This window comes from Corvus moneduloides, chromosome 6 (assembly GCF_009650955.1).
Source record: "Corvus moneduloides isolate bCorMon1 chromosome 6, bCorMon1.pri, whole genome shotgun sequence".
Classification (NCBI taxonomy): domain Eukaryota; kingdom Metazoa; phylum Chordata; class Aves; order Passeriformes; family Corvidae; genus Corvus; species Corvus moneduloides.
This window is the reverse complement of record NC_045481.1, coordinates 36837725-36865647: the sequence shown is the minus strand read 5'-3', so window position 1 is coordinate 36865647 and position 27923 is coordinate 36837725. Positions and strand designations below refer to the sequence as shown.

General features: G+C 40.8%; 1 protein-coding gene across 3 annotated transcripts; it reads right to left on the bottom strand.

The window, feature by feature from the left end:
• Positions 1-925: 925 nt before the first annotated feature.
• On the bottom strand, positions 926-26336 carry VPS39 (VPS39 subunit of HOPS complex). 3 transcript variants are annotated; one of them, XM_032112184.1, is made up of 26 exons: positions 26129-26335; positions 24288-24353; positions 23497-23523; positions 22985-23049; positions 22185-22227; positions 21089-21183; positions 19775-19873; positions 19021-19113; positions 17328-17511; positions 16687-16807; positions 16207-16327; positions 15309-15438; positions 13984-14126; positions 12454-12597; positions 11746-11887; positions 11396-11482; positions 9352-9425; positions 8662-8760; positions 8290-8407; positions 7680-7808; positions 7105-7207; positions 6123-6168; positions 5617-5766; positions 5325-5459; positions 4676-4767; positions 926-3413 (listed from the first exon to the last, which is right to left on the bottom strand). In XM_032112184.1, the coding sequence occupies exons 1-26, from the start codon at positions 26199-26201 to the stop codon at positions 3338-3340; spliced, it is 2655 nt and encodes an 884-aa protein (XP_031968075.1). In that variant the 5' UTR covers positions 26202-26335; the 3' UTR covers positions 926-3337. The 3 variants fall into 3 exon arrangements, with proteins under 3 accessions (XP_031968075.1, XP_031968076.1, XP_031968079.1); XM_032112188.1 differs by lacking the exon at positions 926-3413 and adding an exon at positions 3896-4492 and having other exon boundaries at positions 26129-26336; XM_032112185.1 differs by lacking the exon at positions 23497-23523.
• Positions 26337-27923: the final 1587 nt, after the last annotated feature.

The following is a 27923-nucleotide window of genomic DNA, read 5'->3' as shown; positions in this document are numbered from 1 at the left end:
AGAACAACCCCAGGCACCAGCACAGGCTGAGGGCCGACCTGCTGGAGAGCAGCTCTGCCAGGAGAGACCTGCAGGTCCTGGTGGACAACAAGCTGTCCCTGAGCCAGCAGTGTCCATGTGGCCAAGAAGGCCAGTGGTGTCCTGGGGTGCATTAGGAAGAGCATTGCCAGCAGGTCCAGGGAGGTGATTCTGCTCTACTCAGCCCTGGTGAGGAGGCCACATCTGGAGTGCTGTGTCCCATTCTGGGCTCCTCAGTACAAGAGAGACTGGAGCAGGTCCAGTGGAGGGCTATGAAGTTTATGACGGGACTGGAACATCTCTCTTAACAAAAAAGACTGAGGGAGCTGGGCCTGTTCAGCCTTGAAAAGAGACAACTGAGAGGGGACCTCATCAATGCATTTAAGTATCTGAAGGGAGGGTGTCAGAGGATGGAGTCAGGCTCTGCTTGGTGGTGCCAAGCAATAGGACAAAGGACAGAAACTGATGCACAGGAAGTTCCACCTGAAAATGAAGAACTTCTTTACTGCGCAGGTGGCCATGCACTGGAACAGGTTGCCCAGAGAGGTTGTGGAACCTCCCTCACTGGAGATATTCAAGGATCTGGAAGCAATCCTGTGCCACGTGCTCCAGGATGACCCTGCCTGAGCAGGGAGCTTGCACCAAACGACCCGCTGTGGTTCCTCCCAACCTGACCCATTCTGTGATTCTGTGAACATGAAGACAAAAGACTTCCTCTGTGCTGGTACTTCCCACATCTATAGAATGGGAAAACTGAGGATCTATATTCTACTTCCAACACCAGACTACTCTATGAGCTACAGCCCAAGCGACTGCAAACCTGTGAATCTAAACATTTCCTGATTTGGTCACACAGAGTTTAACACTCCTCCCCAGGCCAAAATAGCGAATCACCAGTCAAAAAAAAATTTGTCAGTAATTTTAGTGTTCTCTAGTAAGTACATATTTAATGGTATGATGGTGTAGGACTTGCAAAAACATTACTCAAAGAGGTAATATAAAAGTGGTTTTAGTAGGATTTTGAGAACATTCACAAGCACAAATAAATTTGTAGATTTAAAAACCTACATTAAGAATTGATGACATGGCCACATTTGATTTACATATACTAAAGCAAAAGGGATACTGAGATACTGCATTGGGTCTTCCAGAAGATGAAGTCTAACATACAAACAAAAAATAAAATCTACATCAGCCCAGGGAAGCTTAACTGCCCAATGACTGAAACACACACTGGTTCACGATATTTATTACAACCTATTGCTTTAGACAAACCTGCTGTATGGTTAGTAAACCCAAAGCACATTATATGAAACAACAAAAATGTACAGCACAAGCCACATCTCTGTAAAAGGTATGCAGTGGAGATGAACAGAGGCACAACTTTAGTCTTGTAAGTAAGAGCACAATAAAGATCCTCATACGTGAGTACAGCTCTCCTGGTAACAGATAATGAAGGTAAATAAAAACCATACTACCAGCACTAAACATAAGATAGGTAAAAATCAGAGTAGTATTGTTGTATCTGTATACAAAGAATGCAGGGTCTTTTTAAATACCCTCTCTTCATTCTCTGACCTGTAAACACAACTCTCCCAAACCATCTTCCCTCCGTACCTGAACTAGTATATAAAGATCTATACAGAATGTGCAAATCTAGTGTAAGTATTTTTAGGCTCTCTTCTTCAAATAGAAGAAATACAGGTTTAAAAACATTAACACCACAGATTCCCTCTACCCAGCCTCTGCAGAAAGACATCAGTAGCAATACCGCCCAAGACATCCAAGTCAGAAGTAGCAAAATACCGGACCAAGAAATCCAGAAGAATGCATGAACAATAAATACAAATGCATATGAAAAAGGAAAAAACAGTTAGCAAGGGAAACTATTAACACTGGCAAATGAAAGTGAATTAGATTCTTGTCAGCTTATAGCAGATCTGTTCCTAAAAAGCACTCACATGATTTAAATAAACCTATGTTGTTAACTGAGATTCAACTACATCTTAGGCAGACAAGATTTATTCATCAGCCTGTTCATTAAGATGTGATACCTGGTAGTTACATGTCATGCTCCATAGGACTTAATAATGGCAGATTTACAAGTATTGCTAGACCAGGATGTTGGGAGTCAAACAGCCATTCTGTTGGGTTCTTTGCTGCTGCTGCTTTTTCATTACCACTCCACAGATTCTTTCTGCAACAAACATTTTGTCCCTCATACCAATCTGCTACTGATTAATGTTTCTGAAAAAATAAGTTAAGACAAAAATACTACAGTCTACAGCAAGTATGATACAATATAGTTCTTGTGTTAAGACTTCTGGCCCAAGAGTAATTTAAGAACAGTACCAGCCTGAGCAGAATGCGGTTCTAGAGCATTTAAAATACACAGATGTTGAAACAGTCTGGATTTTACTTCAGTGTTGGAAAGTGAACCAGAGACTAAAGAATTTATATACAAAAGTCTCAAGCATAGTTCAGAAGCTCAAGCAATAACTAGAGTTCACTCCTTCCAGAAATTGCCTTACAGGGTGTTCTTTGCTTTTTGCTGTGAGTACAGATGTGAACTTCTTCAAATAGTCTGAGCTTCCACTCACGCAAAGAGTGAACACAATCAGTGCAAACAACACACAAGTTAATTCAATTTCTAGCTCTCAAACTAAAATAAAAAGAAAAAAAGCTTCTTAGTGGTATCTACCATTTGTCTGACAATCTCCTGTGTAACAACTTATCAGAAGGTCAGGCAAAACCACTGAATATCAATAGAGAGTCCTTTGGCCAGCAATTAAACATTTCTGTCACTGAGACAAAAGTTACACTTCCCATGTCTAGAAACAGACACAAAAGCCTCCTCTACAACAAAGACCTGGTGATCTCCAGGCAATGCTGATATAACTGCAAAGACTTTCAGGGAATTTTCTTTTTTTGAAAAAATATTTACATACAAGGCCAAATCACAACATTGCCACCCTAAGAAAGTATGTTTTATTGTAAAACTTGATTTGTGCTGAATGTCCAACAGTTGTCTAACAGTTCATTTGCAAGGCTGGAGTGTATTACAAAACTCACTACAAAAGTCAGTTTCTGCTCTTCATCTGAGGACTGAGAGGTCCAGTGTAGTTGCCAGCACTGTAACAACATGGTTAAAGTCATTTTCTAGTAAATCAATACTGATGGGTCAGTGCACAGATAAAAGTGACTTCTACCCAGTGTAAGAGAACCTAGCAACAAGCCTCAAAAATCTCAGACACATCAACTTCTTTAGTCATCAGTACTGAATTCCATGTGAATGTTGGGATTGTTGACCATGACAAGGTCAGGTGTCCAGTGTGTTGACTTCTTTGGAGCAGAAATAATGCACAACTATTGCATTAGGGTATCGAGCAAATGCACTGTAAAGAGAACAAACACAAACATCAGCTGTCAAGACAAACAGTTTTCCATATTTGAACAAGAGCATCCAAGTTGTGCAGAATCAAAGAGACACACATGATAGTGACACTTTTAAAAACTACAGCCTGAATATATTAAGAGGAAACAGACAAAAGAATTCTATGGATTTTGTAAGAAGTTTGCTTGGGGTTTTTTAAAATCTATTTTCATTTCTGTAGGCACACTTTACTTGGAAGTCACTGGGAACAAGTTAAAGACTGGGGGACATGCTTGCCCTTCAAAATCTTGTTGAACTTAACAGCACTAGAAAAATTCTAAACAGCCAAAACAATATTGCATATGCAAGCTTCAATTCTGATGCTACATGCTGCATGCTAAGAGCAAAAAATTTAATATGCATAGCAATATGTTTATTAAAATGTTTTGGGAAAAGAACCTTTCCCTATCATTGTTAATGCTACTGATATCTCAGATGGGCTCACATCAAGAAGAAAAAAATGACTAAGTCACACAGCATTTCCCTCTAGTTGAAAGACCTAAAAACCAAGTGCAAATAAAATCTGCATTCTATATTAACCCAAAACTACCTACTAGGAATGGTAGAAGAAAAGTTCAGATTCACAGAATATTCTGAGTTGGAAGGGACCCACGAGGATAAGAGTCCAACTCTTAAGTAAATGGCCAGTACAGGGATTGAACCCACAACCGTGGTGTTACCATGCTCCAACCAACTGAGCTCATGTCAGGGTCATTGGCACCCAAATCATCAAGCAAATTAGTTCTACTTTTAAACATCCTATCATATGTAGGCTACAAAACAAACCAGTCAGGAGCCATAAAGCCATCAGATACAGGAAACTACACCTGTATCTTAGCTTAAAATTCTTCGTATCATCCTTCTCAATTCTAGTTAAGAAGCAGGTTCTTAGAAAGGCAGTGCTCTTATGAAGTTTTCAAAATTCAGTATGAGAGGCAATTTTATGCCTTCTAGAGTTGTGAAGTAAGAACTCTTAGGAGTTTCCGAAGCGATTTTTTACTCCTTTGTTGAAACGAGGATTAAACTATTGCAGCAAATTCACTGACCGAAGCTTTGAGGTCTCCCTAACGATCCAACTGATTAATGTAATTTGTAATTCAAACACTCTTCAAATGGCTCCCTCATACTGCTGTTCTCTCTGGCTGTATATACGTTCTGTTTTCCAACATTCTTAGTTCAAGTGTACCAGATTAATATTTGACTCAGTTTACCCAGCTCTCTCACCTGTTACCTATCTTCTTTTTACAAACAGTGCACACCTTCTCCTCTGTAATAATGCACTTTACTTGCTGATGTAAGATCCGCTCTTCCTGGACCTAAAGAAGAATAAAAATCCAAGCTGCTCAAAAAGCAATGCCACATCTTGGTCTGATGAAACTGCAAACCATCACAATGTTAAACTGTCAGTGGCCACATCTACATTACCAAGTTGTGCAGCACACAAGAAGCAGGTCTGTAGAGTAGAGCAGATGGTATTGAACACCCAATACCCACACTATATGAATTGCAAGGTTTTACTTTCACCTTAGTCCACAGACTAAGGCATTCTAACCACTGAGGGGTATAAGGTGAACTACTGAACTGCTTCCTCTGGTTCGCTTCACTTGAAAGAAATCCAGTCCAAGCTGTCTGAGATGATTCTGCATTGCACACCACAGCACAGAGAGCAAAGACAAACACCTCATCCAAACTAAAATGAAAGTGCACACCATTTCCTGCAAAAAAGATGTTCAAGCTGCATGGCTCCCATTTAATTTCAGGTGCATTACAGCACCATCTAGAGGACACCCATCCCCTATAAGGAACAGTAAATTTAAATATTGACCCTATTTTAAAACACTATTCCATTAAATAACAGGCGGGGGATGCTTACCCTCAGAAACTCTGCATGGAGAAGATTCTTGAGCACTTGATTAAATCTTTTCTTCTGAGCATTTTCTTCAAGGACTTTCTCTAAGAAGATGCGAATCTCACTAATCTGTGTATTTGCTGGGAGTAGGTTTATAGCCTGGAAGAAAGTTAGGAATAGTTAAAAAGGAATAGAGACCAAAACAGAATAGAAATTGACACACTTAGCTTGACAAAATCCATTGACTTGCCTACTCCAGTACCTTCTGTAATCTCCTGCCAACAGCACAAACTGAGTACTTACAGGCCTGACTCACCTTAGTGGTATCCAGTTTGCTGTGGTGCAGTTCCAAAACCTGCAGAGCAGCCTGCAGATTGGCTTGAGGCTCCAGCACTTCCATCTTGATCGGTCCCAGGCAATGAACACTGGGTGGGGAGAGATACATGCGGAGCAGGGACAGATAGACCTGCAGCACACGAAAGGAAAGCTCTGAAACCACTGCATGTATCCACAACTGGCAGGGCTGGTAGAACCCAACAATGGTACTAAGTTGTACCCATGCCATCCAAAATTCTGAACTGCTGATTTGAACACCTCTTGATATATGCTAAAATCCACTGATACTCTCAACAAAATCCACTGTAACACTCTCAACAAAAAACACCCCGCAATCATCCAGTAATCCCTAAATTCCAAGAGATTATACGTAAATTCCCATACACTACACAAACCCTGGAAAAGTCTATACAGAGCAAGAACTTTCAAGTCTTGAACAAAGTATGAATAGCCTTCTACTTCCTTACTGAACAAGAAGCTACTTACATCTTTGTTGCCATCTTTGTTTCTGTCATAATGTTTATGGCAGTAGCTAGAAGAATCAACAGAAAAGAATCAAGTCAAATACAGAAACAGTTATAGAACCCAATGAATCATTTTACGGAAATTAACATTTAAATGCTCTGACTACTGAAGTCATCCAAGTTTGGTGACAGCACATCTGATTCAGATCAATTCATCAGACTGCACAGCAGGATTACACCCTTTACTTTGCATTACAATGCTGACAGAAGCAAAGTTTTCTGCAAGCATCCCACTTCCAGTCAACTTAAAAAGCCTTAATGCAGAAGCCAAATTTAATTCAGCTGTGTAAGAAAAAGGGGGGGAAAAGATCTCTCCAACTAAAAAACCTATGTGTGGATATATCTAATTAGTGTATCTGAATCACAAAGAGAAGCTGTTCATTAGTGTACACTGCACACCAGGGCTGAATTCCCTCTAACAAGCATTTGCTGAAAAAGCTTTAAAAACAACTATGTCAAACAGGCCCCAATGTTCAGATATACCTGGCAGTGTTGGGTAATTCTGTTTTTACCTGAGTACTTCTGATTCACTCAGGAGGTTCCCTAGCACATAACACGTAGAAAAATGCTGTATCTTTACTAAAGAGGATTCTTTTTAATGTGGACTAGTGAACGTCTCTCCAAACAGAAAGGAAGCAAAACAACACGCAAGTTCACAGACTAAGGACAGGTGGAAAGTAGTAACTCATTGATGATGGTCATATTGCTCTAAAGCACAGCAACAGAAGAGCATGAAAAGGCAAACCTCAAGGGACAGCAGCATCATCTGTAACAAACAGATACCCAAATGAGCTTAGAAGTCAAGAAAATGTGAAAACCCGGATGATCCCGAAGACTTAGTTGTTTGTGCTCCACATATATCCTATCCATACACTACACATCCTATCCATACGGCAGTAAGCAAACTAAGTCTTGCAAAAAAAAAAAAATTTTTAAGTCCTTACTTTTCAGCCATATTGGTGTCCTTCAAAATATGAACATAAATAAACAGAGCTTGCTCATGCTTCCCCATACGACCCAAGAGCAGAGCACGTTCTTCTAGGAGACCTAGTGATAGCATGAAGGATTAAATCAATAGTTACACAGAGAAATGACAAAATTAGTGACCAGACTAACAGAAGGAATTATTAATCTGTGCTCAGGCTACAGTTTAAGTCACACTGAGACTGTAAGTCTGTATTTCACATCAGTCTTCTCAGAAACCTTTTATGAATTCTTAAGTAACCTTAAGAAACAACAACCTTCAGATCTATTAAGTAATTCAGACTCATCAAAAAGTTAGGCTAAATAGCTGGGCGATACCAGAAGGTCTTAGGTCAACAGTTACAGGAATCCTGCAGAAACTGGTAAACCCAACTGTGCCAGCAAACACAGAGTTAGTATACACACCAGTGGCCTGCAACTACAGCTACAGTCATCTTCTTTATTTCTAGTTACCATGATTCTATGATAAGTGAGGAAGTTTTGCTGTACAATGCAATAAGCTAGGGTTTAATTAACCTATGGAAACAGAACTCACCATCAAAGGGGAAGTCACTAATAAGTCGACTAGGTTCATACCAGCTAGACTTCTCCAGAAAAAGAAGCAGCTTTTTCCGGTAATCCCCCAAGTCTCCTCCTTCCTCCCCAGCAGGCACTGGAGCTCTATCTATATTAAAAAAACAACATAGGCCAAATTATTACAACCATTTCACTACACTAATACACAGAAGAAGATGAACAAATCACTATGAAGAGGAACTAAATGGTGAGAGAACTGTTACACAGGTTGGGACTGTCATGCACCTGCCAAATTAACTTCAGCTCCTAGAAACACATCAAGTGGCTGGTTAAAGCAATACTCAAGTTATTCAAAACCCTTCCCTACCCTTAACACGCAGAAGTCAGAGAGCAGTAGCTGTCATTCTACTTAATTGTGAACAAAGCGTTGCTTGATCCCTTAAGATCTCTGAACCAGCAATGAACTAGACTGCCCTACAAACCCACAGCTTCTGTTTTCCACTTCCCTCCATCACTTAGGTATCTTATGCTGGATGTCAACAGGGAAGGCTTACAAAAATATGGAATATGAAGGTTCCCCTGTGCGGTCCCCTACCCCTCATCCTCCCACCAGAAAAGGCTAAACATACCTGCAGGGAAAGAACTGAGATATTCCTTCATTAAGCCCTGCACTTTCTCACAGTACAGCTGGATCAGACAGTTGTGAAAGTCCGCACCAGTTTCTTCCCAGACATGAATGATGTGTTCCTGTAAATACATGTTAAGGCTCAGCTGTAGACACTTTCTCTGGGAAGTAATTCATTATAACCAAGCAACATGGTTGCCTTTACCAAGCTTGACTTCAGGATTTCATGTATTTTAATTATGTTTTCTTTGCACAACTTATGGCACAGCTAGTACTCCGTGAGACAGCATCAGGCTCCAACTCCTGGAGAACTAAAATCTTACATGTAACATTTTGTACTGAATGTAAAATGCACTAGTAGAGATTGAGTTCTTACCAGGTAAGGAATAGCCAAGCTTTTAAAATTTTCTACCAAGAAACTGAGCACTTTGTCACGTGGTAAAGCTTCCACTTCAGGGAGGTCTTCTGTAAATATCTGTTAAACAAAATCTTATTCAGAGAATGGTGATTTTCTTTTTTTTTTTTTTTCAAGTGCCACAGTGTATTTTCTCTGAGGCACTGAAGCCCAGCATATCATCATATGTCCAAAGAGTAAGCACAAGATGTATAAGAAACAACTGAGCAGCTTACTCAGGCACTGAGAAGTTATTTCACATCTGAAAAGATTAACAAACATCCCCACTTCTGCCTTAGCGAACACTCTTCTCCTACAGAGCCCAACGCCTCCCAAATACGGGGAGTCAATTTTATAAGCAAATCAACATTTAAATACTCCATTAGGCTCTTGTGCAAAAGTGTGACATCAGTAACACGAAGTGTTGTGTCAAAGGTTCCTAGCTATTTATTACAATTATAAGGTGTTCCCAGAATGGAAGAGCATAAGAAAAAGTGAAAGATTTGACCTGCTCTATCTACTGCTAACATTAGCACAGCACTGAACACAGAAAATACAAATTATGTCTTTAATTGGATTTAGCATTAATCAGCTTCTTACAATGAGTTATCCCAATTCCATTTACTGTACTAAGAATCTCAGTTACAAGGTGCCTCTTTCAACCACACTTACCTTCAGTCCATCTTCAGGAAAATCTCTCAGCACCCAGACAGAGTAGGAAAATACCAAATGCAAGTTCTCTGTGCCTGGAATACAAAAAGCAGCAGTGCTCATTGTTAAAATCCTAAACATCTATCTACTCACAACACAAACAGATGCTTTCAGAGCCAGTAAAGCTTAATTTACATGAAGAATCCAATTGTTGCTCAAGTCAAGCAAATCACTGATTCCAAGTTAAAGCCACAACTTCATTGCTTCACAAACATGATTTCAAACAGAAACAAAGATAACTCAAATAGTAAGTGTCATCAAATGTAAAGAATTCAGCCCAAAACCAAGATTGGTTGCTTTAACCACATTCCAAAAGTCTTCCCTTTCAGCTTGTTTTTATTAGGGTAGAGAAAGGACTGTACTTTTCACTTGTGTAACTTTCATTAGTCCATTTCCAGCCTGTCAGTTTAATGACTTCTATAGCAAACGGTCAAATACTTTATAACAAGTAGGAAACCATCCTAGTACTGAAGTAGCTAGCATAGAAACTACATGACAGGTAACAGCTTCTCAGCTTTTAGCAAAATGTAGGACTTGCCCCTTTAAAAAGAATACTATTTGGTCAATCTGGTTCTAAATACTAATAAAACATGTTAGGAAAACATGACTTTCCCCTCACCCTCCTGCTCAGAACCCCTGAGGCATTCACTGCCTGAACAAGGCAACAACTATACAAGAAACAGAAACTTATAGCAACCCTATAAAAAGGCAGGCATTGTTTGCTCTTCTCCATCCCACAATATTTTAAAAAAGCGGCATCTTCATATGAGCAGTATTAAATAAATAAATAATGCAGATGATGTGCACTGTGAAATAAAACAATTGAAATAGTCCCCAGAAGAGCCAATCTCAAAGTTTCAGAAACAAAAGTGTGACTTGGTAAATGGCAATAAACCTGTGGGTCTAAATTTTGCAGAACTCTATTAACTCTTCTCTGAATTTACAAGGCATGCTGGCCTCACAGGGAAAATTTTAAAAAAGGACAGGACAATCATGGAAGAAAGTTCTCATGTAAAACAGAGAGTCTTAACTCCTTATAAAGAAGTGTGACATTAATTAGAATAGCTCCCTGCCAAAGCACTGATCAAGCTGCCTTTGTTGAAATCCCAAGCAAATCAAATACGAAGTTAAAACCTACTCAAAACAGTGAAAATGTCAGGAGGAGAGGAAGAGGTCATTAAATAACTACTAAAGCTTACTGATCATTTTACTAAAAGGTCAACATCACACTGCACCACAAAACGGAACAACTGGCTCCCTCAGCACATAACATTTATCTGCATGGGGCTTCACAGAAGTCACAGGCAGGGAATTTCTAAACTGCCTCAGCAACAAATCCTTCATTTAAATATGAGCTATAATAGGAAAAAGTCCTGCATAACACTGTTTTAAAAGATAAAAGAATAATGCAACACAGAAAACTATCTACCACCCCATCAAATACATAATTCTCCTGCACACTGATAAAGCATATATTTGATGGCTGATCACACAATCAATGATTAATATTTGCTTTAATGCAATAAACAGTAAGTGCTTATTCCATTAACACAAGGCAAGTATCAAATACACATCAGTAATACAAACTTGATGACTTAAAAGACCATAGCTACAAGCCTGGAGGAATTTGTAGTTACTTGAGAACCACCTAAGAATATTTCATTAAATGCCCAAATATTGATAGAAAACAGTCAACTAAAGAAGAGTTTCTACTTCACTCGGAATGATAAATCATCACTGGAAGAAAATTCAAATAACTATGGCCCATTTTCTCCCAGTAGATATTTTAATCAGAAATAAGGAATGTGTTTCTCTAAAAGAATTACATTTCAACAAAATTTGAAACCCTTGAGCTAATACTTGAAGGTTGCATTATGAAAGAAATCAAACAAGATAACAAGGATACCCTTTCAGCTTGATAGCCTCCAAAAAGCTGCCAAACAGTAGAATAACCACTAAGCCCAACAAGAATGATCACAAAAATACTGCTCTTCCTCACACTCACCCAAATGCTGCAGATATTGCACTGTCCTCTCGTGACCCTTCAAAGGCGAGTTGGCTTTCTTTGATTGATCCACCAGTACCTGTAATGCTTTCAAAACAAAAGAAGTTCATTCCTTTGTAACTGCTAGTTCCAACATGAACCACAAAAAAGTGCATTTTTCCTGTTATGCTACTGAAGAAAAAAACAAGGTTTATTTTGAACATACAGACCAAATTGTAAGAGGTTTAATCACCAGATAGCAACTAAACATTCTCTTCAGAATACTGCCTGCTCACTGAAGACAAGTCAAAACACAATACAAAGAATACATGCTTCCACTCCTCCTCCTCCTCTCCCAACCTCATACTTACCTTTCTCATGCAGACCTTTTTTCTCATACAGTATTATCAGCTCACTATATTTGTGTGCCTTCTTCAGCACATGCTCACTCTCCTCAATATGGCAGTGATTGTTCTCCAGACGTAGCAGTGGGGCCACCAGTGCTACATTTGTCTGCAAGCAAAAAGGGAGCACTTAAACTTCACTGGAAGTGCACCTTCTGAGTCTATAGTACAAAGTACAAGTTAGAAGTGGGGACAGGGGAGGAAGGAAGCCTCACAGTATAAAAAAAGTAAGAAATGACAGTTTAACATCTAAGGTCCATGTTAATTTCCATAATTTTGGGGACAGAAAGAAAACAACATATCAAAGGTACTCCCCTATAAGAACAGAGGTCAGGCTTTGAAAAACATCGTAAGAGCCAAGATCGTACTTTCTTGCATTTAACAGTACAAGGCAATAAAAGCATTCATTAGAACTTCAAAATACACAACCACAGCCACTTTCTTTTGACAGAGGCAGCAACCAGGAACAGACACATCTGCCTCATTCCATGAAACTGCTTCCTGACCAGTGAGCAAACTAGTTAACACTCAAATTTTACAATTCATTTCTAGATCAAAGACAGACAGTTGTGTGAGAATTTCTGAAGTAGCTCCTTATCCTCCTTCTTAAATGTTTCAGTCTGAAATTCCAATGGAGCTCACGTGGCAAAACCTCTAGGTCACAGAGAAACTCACATGCAGGTAACACTTTAACAGAGTGGTATCAATGATTTGTAGCAGCTTCTTTTTGGATTTGATTGTGGGTGTTCCTTCCATGAGGGGTGAGGTACTGGACTGATGATCAGAATCATTTAGCTTCTTCACTAGCTGACTCCTTTTCTGCAGGACATCAAATGAAATTTTAACAGGAAAAGGCCATGGATTTCTACATCTCACCTCAGTACATATAACCCACCAACTACAAAGACTAAATTAAGCCAGTTTAATAACTTGTTTTAATCAATTGTTTCCCAAAGAATTTTATTGTTACTAACTATTCAACACAAACTTTACAACCATAGGCAGGTGTATACATTTGTTTTGCATATTTATAGTTTTGCAAAATGTCCAGTCTCTTGAGAAAATTGTCAGAAGGAAATTCTGTTAACCTCAACAGACACTTTAGAGAAGTCAGGAAACATTTAAAACATTTGGATAACAATTTAGATTTTGCACTACTAGGCATAAAATCTATCCTCCTTCAGACACATCTAGTAAGGATGGCAACCAAGCAATTCAGGTTCCAGTTATGACAAAGTAAAGAGGGCAGGAAGTTACAGTACCCATTAATTCCTGTTCCACCTTTTACTGCATGCCCTCAACCTATCTCCTGGAGAGAGTGCCCTTCATAATAATCACTGAACAAAACAAAAAAATGAAGTGCTCAGGTCCTCTTCAGAAGGATAAGAGGAATAAAATACTGGACTCGTATTCAGATCTGACCCATAAGTAAATTTTGTCCAGTCACACGTGATGTTTTCCATATATCTGCGGGGTATCTCACGTGTTCCACTTCCCCTGCTTACTCAGGAGCTGCTGCCGTATTTTCCAACCATGAAGACAACCCATTAAGGCTAACATGACAGAGCTGGAGTAGGTGTACTGCTTCCTGCTCATCAAAGATTGTGGGGTATGCCCAGCCCCTGCCCTGGAGGGATGTCTGCTGAGATAAGGAGATTGCACAATCGGCCAGCAGGACTCCCTGGAAAGACAACCACTTCTTTGGTCACTTCGAGAAAAGACAGACCCACAATCCTCTGGGAGACCCTATGCAGATCCTTTGTAACCCATTGGCCTTTACCCTCTGAGACCCATCCCCTGTATCCCTATAAAAGATGGTCTTCTGCCCCTGCGAGACGGAGATGCTCGCCCGTAGCTCCCCTTTGCCTGAGTATGGATAATAAAGCTACCTTGTGTGGAACCAGCCACACGAGCCTCTCGTCTCTCTCCCTGGTCTGGCCTGGAGGCTGCCCTGCAGAGCTGAGCTGGAACCACGAGCTGACAATCACTAAAGAGCTGACAGTCTCTGCACGGGCCCTCCTGCCAGCAGCTGAGGGAAGACACCGGGCCTCGGGAAGGCGATTCCTTTTGGGACCATCTCCCCGGACCGGTCACCTCTTCCTCGGTGAGAGCTACTGACCCCTCACCAGTTGTAATAAAAGATAACCAACAAAGCATGCTAGAACTGAATAACCCTGCTCTAAAACCAGGTAGAGGAGCACTCACTTGAGTTAGGTAGTCTATCAGAGCTAAATGTGCCTTCTCCAGCTCTGCCCCAGAGAGCCCTGGCAGGGGGTTGGGATACTGTAGCTGTTTCCTGTAATCTGTGGGCAGGAGGTCAGGATACAGACCCATCACATGAGTGGGATCTACGCAAAAAATAACTAGTATTAGTAACCATTCATATTAATTTTGCAAACTTGGAGCAAGCTTATCTTTGTAACAGAGAAGTCTGTAGTCTACTGGTGCATCCACAAGTTTCTAGAGCCTAAACAAAAATTTGTTCATTACAGAAAAGAAGCTGTACAATGCAAAAGAAGCAAGAGAAAAATGTGTTTCCAAGTCCAAGCATGGGAACTTCCAACCTGTGCATTTGGCACACTTGGAGGACAAGCCATTATTATAATCTTACTGCTCTTCTTGCAGAATCCTACTATTAACCACTCTGACAGTAAGACAGGATTTCTAGGAACAAGTAATGTTTTAAGAGAAGATTTACTCTGCTTTTGAAAAAAGAACTAAATAGTACCATCTGTAACTAATGCCAAACTGTTTCCAAAGAGTTTAAGCAAATTCAAAATTACTATCCTCTAATTCAAGCTCAAAATATTTTGAGTTCTTAGTCCTTGTCCTTCACTGTAGTTTTCCTAAGTAAAAATTATAAGTGTCATGAAAGTAAGTTCTAGGTTTAAATGCACATGAGATGTCTGTCACCAGTAAAAAGAATCTCAGTCTTAAGCACTGTTCTACGACACAGTTCAGTCTTCAAGTATTCTTCCAATAGCCCTAGTATGACTCAGAGGAACAGCACCAGAGACTGCTGTGACTTCCAAAAGCACAGAAAAGTTTCCTGGTTTCAGCATCTTGGCTAACCCAAGGCTTAAGGGGCCGCATCTGAGTCCAGTGATTTTGCAAATCTACAGATGTTCCTTACTTTTCATTCCAAGCTACAAGTAGGCTTTTAGCAGCTGCTGAAACATTCACCTTCAAAGGGTCTGTGCACATGCTATATATGCTTTAAAATACCCTAGAATACAAATACATTCTGTAAAAAGGGCAAACTCCTGATTTGATTTCATTTACTAAGTGCAGTTAATTAGGTATTTCATTGTGTTTAATTGTGTAATTCATTAAGTTATTAAGTAATGAATTACCAGCTCCACCAAAAAATAAATAAAGAGCTGCCTAGGCTATTTGGTGTTCACAGGTGACTGATCTGCACAAGATAGCACTGTTTTAAACTAAAACAAAACAGAAAGCAAACAAAAAACCCCATAAAATAGCCACTGAGTTTGATTTCATTCCTCCTAACTGCCAACCCAAGCATTTACCTGTACCAAGCTTGGCAAAAACTTGCATGGATTCATCAAAACGCTTCTGGCAGAAAAGGTTGAAGGCAAAGAGGTTCTTTATGTGGTGAATTTGTTGTCGCTTCTCACTATCTGAATCATCTTTCATTTCCTGCATACATACAAATTAACAAACATTAAAAACTCTTGCGCCTCATATGAGAGAGAAACACCCTAGAGAAATAACAGGAGCATTATCCTGTGGAGAGAAGAAGAAAAAAGATAATCTCTCAAAGTGAACACTGATGGTGACTGTGTTTATTGTATCACTGAGATAACCTGGAGGGTCTGAGAGCTACCTTTGCTTACCTATATACCTGCTCTGTCACAGCAAATGGCTCTTCACTCATTTGCCTTTTCAAATTTTTTTTCCAAGTCAGCAATTCAAAATGCAGTTAATTAAGGGGGGTTTCCAGAAATCAAAAAATCCTAACACAGTAAGAGCAGTATAATTAAAGATACTGCATCAGCATCTCTAACAGATTATTGTTTCAGGAGTAATATTACCAAAAAAAAAGTCATGTGACAAAACAAAACTCAGAACTCCAAGCTGTTTACATGCAGTCTGAAGACTTTGAAGTCCAACTGACTTCAAAATCTAAAAGAAGGTAACCGATTTAACAGCTGAGATAATCTTTCATATACAAGATGATTTCTCAAAATCTAAACCACAATAAATCAATATGGAATAATGGCAGCACAAAACTAAAACCTCACTTAAAAAAGTCTAGAGTTTACCAGTTTGTGCGAAGTGGACAGCTGGGAGGTTACACTGACTGCCTGATTAGTGGACTCACTACAGTCAAGCAGATGACAAATATCCTTTTGTGTACTTTTGCACAATTGCATCCAATGCAAACTCAAGTTTTTGAGTACTTACTGCCAACTGCAAAGCCAACTCAAACTGTTTGTCCTGCAGAAGCTGCTGGATCTGTGTGGCTATGGACACTGGAATGAGCCTCCAAACAAAGTGATTACTTGCCACATATATAATGTTTGTGCTGTAAACAAGACAAAAAATGTCAATTATTAAGTTTCAGTGCTGAGAAAGAGGCAATACCCTATCTTAAAAAAACAAATCCTGGTTAATACACACATGGATCAATCCAAGAGCAACTGGAGCATTATTGCAAAGCAGAAAGAAGACTGTAGCTCCAGTGTCACAAATTCTTAAAGACATTCAACTCTATCCTTTACTCCTCAAGGTATGGCCTCCACCAATCTCCATGAAAAGCCCAGCAGGCTGCTTCAATGGTACATCTTAAGGTGAGAGTTAGAAAAGCTGCTCTCCTGTCAGTTTTTCAGAGTGCTACATACAGCCAGCCAGCCTGACAGCAGTGACAATGAGCTGGATCAATACCCTCCAGAGGTGATGAAGCGCGGCCTCTGCAGCTCGATGCTCTGCACCAGCAGCCGGGGTTCGAAAGTGCGGATCTCCACGTACCTTGGCAGGACAGCAATGATGTAGGGCGGCTGGTGTTCTAGTCATGAAACAAGGGAAAAATTTAGGTTGATTGTTCTCAAGCATTCCTTGAAACAAGCCACGACTTAAGGCTTCTCTTCAATTTTTCATCCCCTTGAAACATGTCCCTTTTTCATATTCAAAACAAAACTCAATGCCTGACACTGACAGCAATTTGCTAACAGACTACTACCAAGCCTTTTGCTCATCCTTCAACATAAGGAAATTCTGAGGCACCCAGGTGCCCAGAACTAGTGTTTTAACACACTATCTTCCATTTCAGACCTTGTCCCTTTATAAAAGACATGGAATACACCTATTTTATAAGGAGAGAGGCCCACAGACCACAAGGAAAGAAGGCTAAGAAGCAAAAACAAACACATGAAACCTTCCCAAGAGTACAACTTAGAATACTGTAGAAACTGTCACACTCCAAATCCAGCTGGTTTCAAAATACTGGGAACATAATGATTTTATCACATACAAAAGAGTAAAGAATCAAAGTTTAAAAAAACCAAAACCAAACTGCTACTTCTCACCCATGGCTATAGGAATATCTGTCCAATTCAAGGCACATTTCTGAGTACAGACCCCTTCTTCATTAAGCACAACTGTTAGATCATCTTGGCCAACTGCAACTTTTCCATCTGCTACAGGAGCTACCAATGGTTCCAGCTGCTTCCCTGTGGGAAACAGTTCTTTGATAGATCCTTTTCCATCCACCTAGGATAATAAAGAACAAAAAAAAACGTTTTGCAAAATAACCTTTTATTTCAAAGCTGCGTAATACTAAAGCAAAAACCCCTAGAGGGATTTGCCCAGGATAATCACTAACAGGACAAGTGCAAATTTAAAGAGAATCAATAAAAGTTTCTGGATATCCTAATTTATCCTGCTTATACATCATTCTGAAATAAATTATTACTTTTGTGTCTGAGATAATGTACTCCTGCTACTGCAGCAGCAGCTGAGCACATCACTCATACCAGTTTATAAAATGCATAATAGCACAGCAGCAAAATCAGCTGAAGTGTCCAAACACCTCATTTAGGCCAAAACTTTTAACACTGTTTTATTCTGGCATGAGTGAGCACTGCCACATAAAAAAACTAACTATAAGCCTAGAAACCTGCCCAGCCTTTTTTCCCCTGTCCTAATTGCTCATTCTTCTGGTCACATGCTATAGTGGGAACTGAACACACAAAAAATTGCTGCTTCATGAGCTGATATAGTAGCAACCCAATGCCACCAAAACAGAGAATCCTTCTTCTACTCCAGCTACACTTCCCTTCTACTGCTTCCCTTCCATTACAGCTCAAGCATTTAACATATCAACAGCTAGCCACCTGAAAACACCATCATAAAAACATGTGTACTTTTCCTGCCTATTTAGTGAAATGAAGCTATTCAAGGACAGGTCAGCCAAGCACCAGAGCCAACCCACAGTAAACACTTGAACAGCTGGTCTCCACCCTGGTTGCCTGGGCAGCTGCACAACTCCTATCACTAGAATGGCAGGAATCAACATTTAGGAGAGCACTGCAGAAAGGCATCCCTTCTTTTGTGAGCAGGATCAGTTTCAAGTGACTGTAAAAATTATGTGCAGTTTTCCTGTTGACTACAGATCAGTGTTGCCACTCATGTACGTACATGTACATGTGTGGTGCACCTCATCTTCACCTTATTTTCCTATAATATCTGCAGAAGCCAATTGTAAAGGCACAAAAAACAATATAACTGTAAATGAAGTCTAAGTGGAAACTGTAATATTAAATTAACAGTAAGTTCAAAGACTTTCAAATGAACTATTACAGTTCAGCTAGAGAATGAAAAATTAAAGAATGGTTAAGCTGCTCTGTATGCCAGATGAGTTATTCTTGGTCTCCTCTTTTTCCTTTTAGAACTAATCTGGTATCTTAATACATTAAATAAAATGCAAACTGAGCTTACACAGACTGTTGCCAAACCAAAATGTATCTTCTCCAATTCCTTTTTTTCTGCAAGAGCTGTAAACACTGGTCTCAACAGCAACAAACAGAGGATCAGTTCCTGACAAAATATCAGTTTAAAAGGACAGGCTTAGACTGCCCCTTTCAAAACCACAAATAGCAGGAGTACCAGCTGCTGTTTTTCATAAATCTGTTAGCTAAATTCCTGAACACAGGAGCAGCCTCCATAGTGTCCACTGCTATCCGAATCTCCTTAAAACACTATTACATAGCCCCATCTTACCCGTATCAGGTAATAGTCCCTCTTGAAGCCTACACAGATGGAGTTTTCACACCAGGCCATAGACTTGGGTACATCAGGTACACTGAAGTCCCCCTGAGGAAAACAGGTTAAACTGGTTGTTATGAACAAAAAGCAGAAGTCAAATCTGGCAACACAGAGCATAACAGGCTGCTCTCTCGTCGACATCATATTCCCCACCACCTGTGCCCAACACCTACTGCTCAAAGAACGGCAGTACTGAGCTAAAAGGCTGGATTCATGCACAGTGAAGAGGTGTGCTCTGAGTCAGACGGTCATTTTCTAGTACGGCATTGTAGCTGAAAAAGCCTCTACCCATTTCACTTTGTTATTTTTTACCATTCCAGCATTGACAACTGCAGCTCTCTACACTTGTCAGTAACTATCTTCTGACTTAATGACATACTTGAAAAATTTTGAGTAGAAGTGCACCCACTTCCATAATGGTTTTGTAAGGTATTCATTCTTACACATTTCACTGACTTAAGAAGTACTACAACCAGAATGTTAAAATACAGGGCACGGCCATTACTTTAATTTTAACTGTATTAATGCCATTAACTGTGATTTCAAATATGTATTTTCACTTTTATTTGCTGCTTCATTGTTAAAATCTCTGCAGAACCAACCATCAATGTTTTGAAAGTCACCAGTGCCCACGTAACAGGGACTGCATAGCAAAGAGCAACTCCCCTCCCTGCTGAGACATCCTGGCTACAGAAAGAACACAGCTCACCTGTAGTTCATGGAACTCTCTGTCCTTCCAAAAATAAAGCTGTAGCTTCTTGCGCACTGCCACACACATTCTCAGTACCTCTTCCCCTGTATCTGATTGCTGTGAAAACAGACAGACTTAACTCACAGGCACTCACAAAGAGGCAAGTAAGATAAGACAAGGCCAAAAGAAGCCTCTGCTAGAAGCAAAGCTGTCCACTGAAGAACAGCTTTGTTCATGCATGCCAGAAGGGCATTCCCTAAAAAGGAAGCATGGGGGGGGGGAGGAAGGAGGCAGGGGAGGTGGCAAGATACTTAAAAATGAACTTTGACAGGGATTGTGACATCAAGGAAAGCCAAAAAATAAAAGAGCACCAAAGGCATACACACACAAACAGAAGGTAAGTAGAGAGCTATCAGTCCAACCCTGAAACTAGGATAAATAGTTGGAACTCTATGCAGTATAGGAGAGGTGAGGAGATGGAATAACACAAAGAATGTGTTATACTAACAGATAAAACCGTTAATAACTTCTAACCTGTTGGAAGTCTCTTGACAAGAAATACTAGGAAAGCTAAGTGCCTGGACACACAAACAACAAGCCACTTTGCAACGACCAGATGTAAAGGTGTTTGGAAAGACATTACTTTTTATGTCTAGAAAACCCTATGTACTTCCTAGAAAGTTATTTAACACCAAGATCCAACAGGGCAAAAAGATAAAAAACTATGAAGAGCACTAAACCATCTCTTCTGACTACAAAAAAGGTGTCTTTTATGCAGGCTGAGAAACTCACTTAAATAGAAATGAGTCACTTAATAAACAAGAGCATATGAGCAGAGAACTGTTACACCTTACAGAACCATTTTATGGCTTGAATCTATCACAACGGCTCTAGGACTCCTTGGGCCAATAAACAGAAACAAAAACATAAAAACAGCCAGTGACAGAGTTGCTTGCAGAAGGGAACACGATGAGCTAGTACACTGGCAATGCAACGAAAGGGAACAGCTTTTATATTAAGCAGCCCTTTCAAAACAGAAGACAGCCAAAGTTAGTATGGGACAAAAATGCCTTGAAGTCTTGTATCAAAAGTTCTGTATCAAAATTACAATCACAACAGGCACAGGAAAATACCTTATCAAGCAGTGTAAGAAAAATAATTAAAAATTGTTGCCTTAAGCAAATGTAGTAGGTACTAATTTTAAAAAGCATTAGTACCCAAAAAATCTTCATCTAACACAAAATTAACAAACCTAATCTATACAGCAACATGAAAAAGGAATCCTTATTACAAACAGTAAGGACATCTGTGCAGCTGTATTCTTCCCCTTACCTGGAGATCACAAGTGAAGAGAGATGCACCTTTTGCCTTGGAAATTGTGGTGATTTGTTGAAATGTCAACAGGTCATGGACGTAAATGTTATTTTCTGTTTTAAACAAAATTCCAATTATTATTTAATATTTAATACACGTAGAGTCATTGCTAAATTCAAATAAGTTACTGTATTTTATGTTTATATAAAAAGAACTTGCGAAACTAAGAGCTGCAAGAAAGGAAAAGAAGTGTTTTCCCAAAAGTTGAAAAATGCTAGGGCACATACAAATACAATAAATGGAGAAAAGATGACTAACACCAGCATTGGTAGAACTACAGGAAGGTACTGCTAACCAAGCAGGGGAAGGCAGAGTGGAAGGGACAGCAAGCAGGACAGAACAGAGCAAGTTCAAGATGGAAGATTGCATGAACAAAGACCATTTTGAACTGGCTTCTGCAATTAGTGCAAAGTGAACAGCTGAAGATGTAGGGTACTGTGGTCAAGGTTTTGTAGGCATGAGGAAGCAAGCAGCAGAAATCTACACATGCTGGAGCTGGAAAAGCCAGGACTTGGAGATGATAAAGAAGGGAGTAGTAACATAAGCAAAAAAAGATATTAGAAGATAGTAAGTTAAGAAATGATAACCAGAGCCAAGCAAACTTAAGTCTTCCACAAGACAGAAAAAGATCACATCTGCATATAAAGTGAATTTGGTGTAAGACATCAACAGTATGTTTGATACACCAAGCAAATTTGGTCAGAAGTTTTAGTTCCTATCATACAGTGCACACGCATGCATGCATATTTGCGCACATACAGATGTCAATACAACCTGTATTTTACACAGATACTCTAGAGCATGCATGTACTTCTTCATTCCTAGTCACAAATCAGCATTAAGGCTTTCTTCTCCAAGCTGGCTTAGAACAAGCCAAGCTGCTTCTCTATCTATGCTACTTAATGCTTCCTCTGCAAAATGCAAAGCTAAGTTCTACACGACGACTTCTCAACAACCAGACTATTATGCAGGTGCGTGGAAAGGGTGCCACATTCAGACAGGTAACTGCATGAAGAAGAGCTTGTTAAATATTAAAACACTTTTCTTCACTTACCTAATAGACTGACCAAAATTTTAAATTGAGAAACAACATGGATCTGAAAGGGAGAATGCTGTTAGTGACTCCATTCATAAACTAAAACTCTGAACAAGACTTGATTATAGATTGTCTAAGAAAATCTCAAAATAATGAGAACAGCAAGGCAGTTTTCCATGCACAACCTTCCTTCACCTATTGCTACTCTTTTCAGTTACGCTCACCTTTCACAAGCTGGCACACAGCACTAGCAACCTAGGCTAGTAGAAAAAGCTGTAACATTTGGTGTGTTACAAGCACAAAAGTACTTCTAAAGGATACATAGAGTGTTGCATCCTGAAAGAGGATGCATAATCTTTAAGGTGTTTTCCCACGAATCAATACAATCATTGAGTGCAAGTTCTCAAAAAAAAAAATAGCAGCAGAACTGGCAGTTACTTTATTTCTATATTTCAAGTAAGTGGAATTACATTCACATTCCTATATGATTTCATCTGAGAGTCAAATAATACATTGCAGCCTGTTGGTGTATTACCATCATTTTTACAAATATTCTCAGTCAGAACAACTGAAGACTTATCGCTAACAAAAGCCAAAAATAAACCTGGATGTTCCAATTCTTTGGTTTCTGATTTAGCAATCAAACCAAGCTTATTCCTATTATGGGAAGAGAGGGCAAAACATCTGGCTGTTACACCCCAGGAGAATCTACCGCTTTGGGAAACTTTGTTAAGCATAGCAGAGATTGCAGATGTACATTTGATATTTCATTTATTGGCTGAAAACTGTCCCCACACCAAGAAGATGGTATTTCCTACCTGTTGAATCTTCTTTGAGAAGTTCTTATTGGATTTCTCTAATGTCACTTCAAACCTATTGCAACCTATCAGAAAAATCGAAGAGAGTATGTAAACTGAAGTTGCTCATGACTGTGTATATCTTACACCAAGTAAATTACAAATAATTATGAAAGCAAACTTGGCCACTTAACACTGGAAAAATGACACTTTAACATATCCGGGCTAACTTTTACATCATACCTAAATGCATCAGAGGGCCTTCTACACAGGTGAAAATGTAAATTACACTTCTTGTACCCAGCTGAGGGCCTCAACAATAGTTACATTTCTGCCTTGCCCAAGTTTTACATTTCAAGCATTATATTTAAGTAATTTGAAACCCCGAGATACAAAGATACCCATAAAGACTTTATCCACACTAATCAAATATCAGTAACTTAAATTGCTAGGATGCACATCACTGCAAAGTAGAAGAGGAATAAACACGACACCACATGGGTTTAAAAGGAGTTTTAGGGAGAAAGACTTACAGACACTTTCTGATGACATAACCTCTCCTGGCATTGATGCAAAAAAGGAGAGAAATTTACCATGTGAGATAAAACACTAGCAACTCAAGACTAGCATGCTCCAATTGGACAGACAGCCTACAAGTTTCAGAAAAATCAAGCTGAACCCAGCCTCTAGAACCCACGTAGCTACAAATGAACATATTTCCAAGAGCTGATGAGCCTGGAAACTTACATTTGGTGTTTACTTTCCTGTGCCAAGCTACACAATATTCCTGCGTTCAATAACATCAGTTTCTACATAATAGCTGGTAATGTGAAATACAACCTCTTTAGTGAAAACCAATTGTAACTAAACCAAAAATAGAATAGTTCTATTTGTGGCATTCCTAGAATAGACTATGAGCACTTATGACTGTCGAAGAGGCAGGGAAAGAGTAAATACATGACAGAACTAGTTGGCAGGTATCCCTCTTCCCCATCTATGATGCTCATGGACCCACTGAATATATTTGCTCTTTCACTAATCCAGTCCTTCATTAAAAGATAACACACATCAAAACTCTGGCAATTGGCACGCGGCACTGCTTTTACACATATTTGTGCACTGTATTCATAAAAATTACAGTAGCTTACTATAAATTTAAACACAGAGAAACCTGATATAAAACACATTTTACATACAGGAAATGCTACATAGGAAAAAATCAGCAAATAATCACACTTGTGTTAAAATGACTACAGCCTCCAAAAGTGCAGAAAATAAAAATAAGATAATCAACTTTTTTGTGCCGTTTTTAAAATCAACTTACCTACGTCTTTCTTGATCCTGTAAAGCAGAAGATGCCCTTGTTTGGTACCAACAAGGAGCCATTCCTCTACAAAGACAGGAGAAAAAGAGGCTAATTAGTTCCACAAATGCTACCCTTCACAGCTGTGCTGGTTTTGGCTGGGCTAGAGTTAATTTTCTTCACAGTGCCTATGATGTGGCTGTGTTACATTTATCAGAACACTTGGAAACTTGCTTCAAACACCAAGAAGGACTTTCTGTAATGACTACACAGTTCTCCTATCATCTCTCCAGTGGAAGTGCACAGAAGTAGCTTTAACTCTCAGGAGAGGCTAGGCAAAGATCAGGCAGTAAAACAGAATAAACAGCCTGGCCATCACATTCCACTAGTTTATACAAAGGTAAAGAAGCAAACCATTGCATCTTCCGTGCAATCGAAAGAGGCAATAAACTATTCTTCAGACATTATTATCTCTCAGAGAGGAACAGTGCTACATAACGGGAAGTACTGTCAGAAAGAAAAACAAGGAGTTTATGTGGGTTAGATTGTTAGTTTTTTTAACAGTCAGGTTTTTACAGTGTCTCTCTGAAACAGTCAGCTATGTTTGGAAGGACAGTGTCAGCTTTGCTTAGGTGACATTTGGATTGTTTGGACAACCAAGAATCATTCAAGATTTACAAAAGAGGGCCTTTATACACAAACTCTATGGCAGTTTCAGACTCTTCCTCTTTACAGCATTTACACCATACAAAAAGCATAGAATTTTTAAAGTGTCACGAAATATAACTGAATTTCTTCCTCACTGAATATCATATAGGAAAGCAGCATACAAGAATATTTCTTTCTACATCCAGTACTCCCTCATCACCAAAGCAATTTGCATTTTAGTAAAATCTTGTTTCCTGCAAAACCTTTCTTCTACTAGTTGGTAGAAAAAAACATTGTAGAGATAGAGTTGCACGTCTTTTACAAAACCATACTGCTGTAAGTGTATATGTTTAGGCTTTCTTTCCTAGTTCAGCAAAATAAATGCTTTCAAAGAGAGAAAAAGATAAAAGCTGCAATGCAGGAATAAACTATCTTCACATCCTCTCCAGTACATAACTCTGTCATAAACAATCCATGTATAACTGGGGCATTATAATTCAGGATATAATTCTTAAAACAATTTCTTAAAACAATTAATCAGGGCCACAATACTATCATGTGTGGAGCTTTTTTAATTGCCGATTTTGCACGACGGTAGTACATCTGATGGTACCTGCTCAGGGCTTTGAAAAGCCTTATCAAGCCTAATCATTAGGACAGCTGGTGCAGTCACCTGACCAAAATCTTGACTCTCAAGTATGCCCAAAAATATAACCCTCAATTATATATCACTAACACGTGCAAACATATCCGAAATCTAAGACTTCAAGACACCACCAGCCCTCCAAAATAAATTTAAGTCAAAACACAGGGAATGCTTTTTAGCAAGAAAGTAGCCGGCCCAGGGTTACAGCCCCGGAAGCCCTGGCAGCCTCCTCACAGCCGGGCGGGCAGGGCAGGCAGGGCAGGGCGGCCCGCGACCGCCGGCACCCCCGGGAGCGGAGCTCGGCCCGGCAGCCCCCGGCACCGGCACCGGCACCGCCGGGACCCGGGGCACGGGAAAAGGCTCCCACGGCCCGGCACGGCCGGCCCGGCCCAGAGAGGCGGCAGGGCCACGGCCGCTCCGGGTGCCGCTGGCCGGGGCCGGGCGGCGCTGGCAGCCACAGCCCGCCGCAGGGCACGGCAGGGCGGGGCGGGGCGGGGCAGCCGCAAGAACGCCGCCCGGGACGGGAGAGCGGAGCGGCTCGGGCTGCGGCGCGGCCCCTCCGGCTCACCCCAGGCCGCCAGGCAGTCGATCTGTAGCGGCAGCTTCTCCAGGATCGGCACATGCTCGAAGGCGTCGTGCATGGCGGCGGCTCCTCCGGCCCCGGCTGCCGCAGCGCCCGGCCCAGGGAGAGACGGCACCGGCGGGGCCGGGGAACTGCCCCGACGGGAACGGTCCCGACGAAAGCGTCCCCGGCTCCCGCCCCTTCCGGCAGCGCCCGCGCCCGCCCGGGACCGCTTCCGCACCACGGCCCCGCCCGCCGCGCTGAGCCCGCCCCGATTGTCCCGGCACCGCCCCGCCCCGCCGCCGCGCTGAGCCCGCCCCATTGTCCCGGCACCGCCCCGCCCCGCCGCCGCGCTGAGCCCGCCCCGATTGTCCCTCTGGCGCCCCGCGAACCCCGCGAGGGGCCTGGCACTGTCCGTAGGCGTTCCGGCAGGAAGGGGGCCCAGTCCCAGCCCGACAAACTGGGCTCCCCTGCCACATCAAACAGCCCGCCCCAGCGGCTCGGGCGCGAACGGGAAACGCGGGTCGGCACGGCACCGAGGGGACCCTGACATAACCCTTGTGCATCTTCATACAGCCCGAAAAGGGGACACTTGTAAGAAGCCAGGGACAACCTGTAGGAAACACTCGTCTTCCCACAACGTCACTACAGGAGGTGTCCGGTTGCCATTGGCTACCAGAAACCAGAGAAGGTAGGGAAGTCACCCGCGATACAACGGCAAAAATTGACCTGCATAGCCTACGGCCACCAGATGAGAACAGCAAGGCGTATCTTGCAAGCAAATGTCTATTTTTTGAGGTCGTAAGTTTTACTGCAATTAATTTATCCTATAAACTTGGCCAGTGAAGTTCAGACTCCAGGAGAAAATCTTTACTTGTTAGTTTGTCCCTTTCAGAATCGGCCTCAGTTGCATTTATGTTTGTCATGGAGAAGTGCAACATTCACCATCGCTGACCTAGAAACTAAACTAACTAGACCGAACTCGAAAAGCACACGCTAAATTCTCCAAGCATCTTTGCCAACAGAGACCACTTTTAGACAACAGCGACTGAGGATGCTCTGTGCTGGAAGATCAAAGCACAGGAATGGGAGATCAAGCATGGCATTCTTGTATCCAACTTCTTTCCTGCTCAGGAATGAACATTTTGTGCTGAAGCACAAAACTGTGCTAAGTCACATCCCCCTTCACAGATAGCAAAACTGCAAATTGCCAGAGGTGTTATAGTTCAAGCAGGTAGCTGGTCTCTTCGACCTAGGATCCCTACATAAGGAAAAGGAACATGACACTGATTTAGTGAAATAAAAGTTTCAGTAACACTGGGTAATAATGACTTCATACGGTTGTAGTCCAGAGAGCAAATGATTTGTGAAGCATTACCCTCTTCAGATCTTAAGCAGTAGCATACAACATAAAATGCCATATAAAGTAAACACGAGGATAAATAAAGCCCACAAACTCAGGCACCCCTACATCTGCAGAACGAGATAAACATAACCTTCCCTAGGTCTTATGATCCTGACTCACTCTGTGCCTATCAAGCCTCTTGTGTTTCTTTACCATTCCATGTGATCTCTTACTCAGTCTCTCCTTTGGAGTTCCTAGCAGGGACATCTTGTCACCATCATCTTCTTCACTGTTTCCAGTTTTCCATATGGTATGCACATATATGCTACAATTCCAACAGCTACTTCTCACAAATAAACAAAACAAACAAATCCATACAGAACTAACCAGGCACAAGAGCTCTAAAATAACTCCTATCAGACATTTAGTTCTTCTGCAAGTAGAACATTATTATGA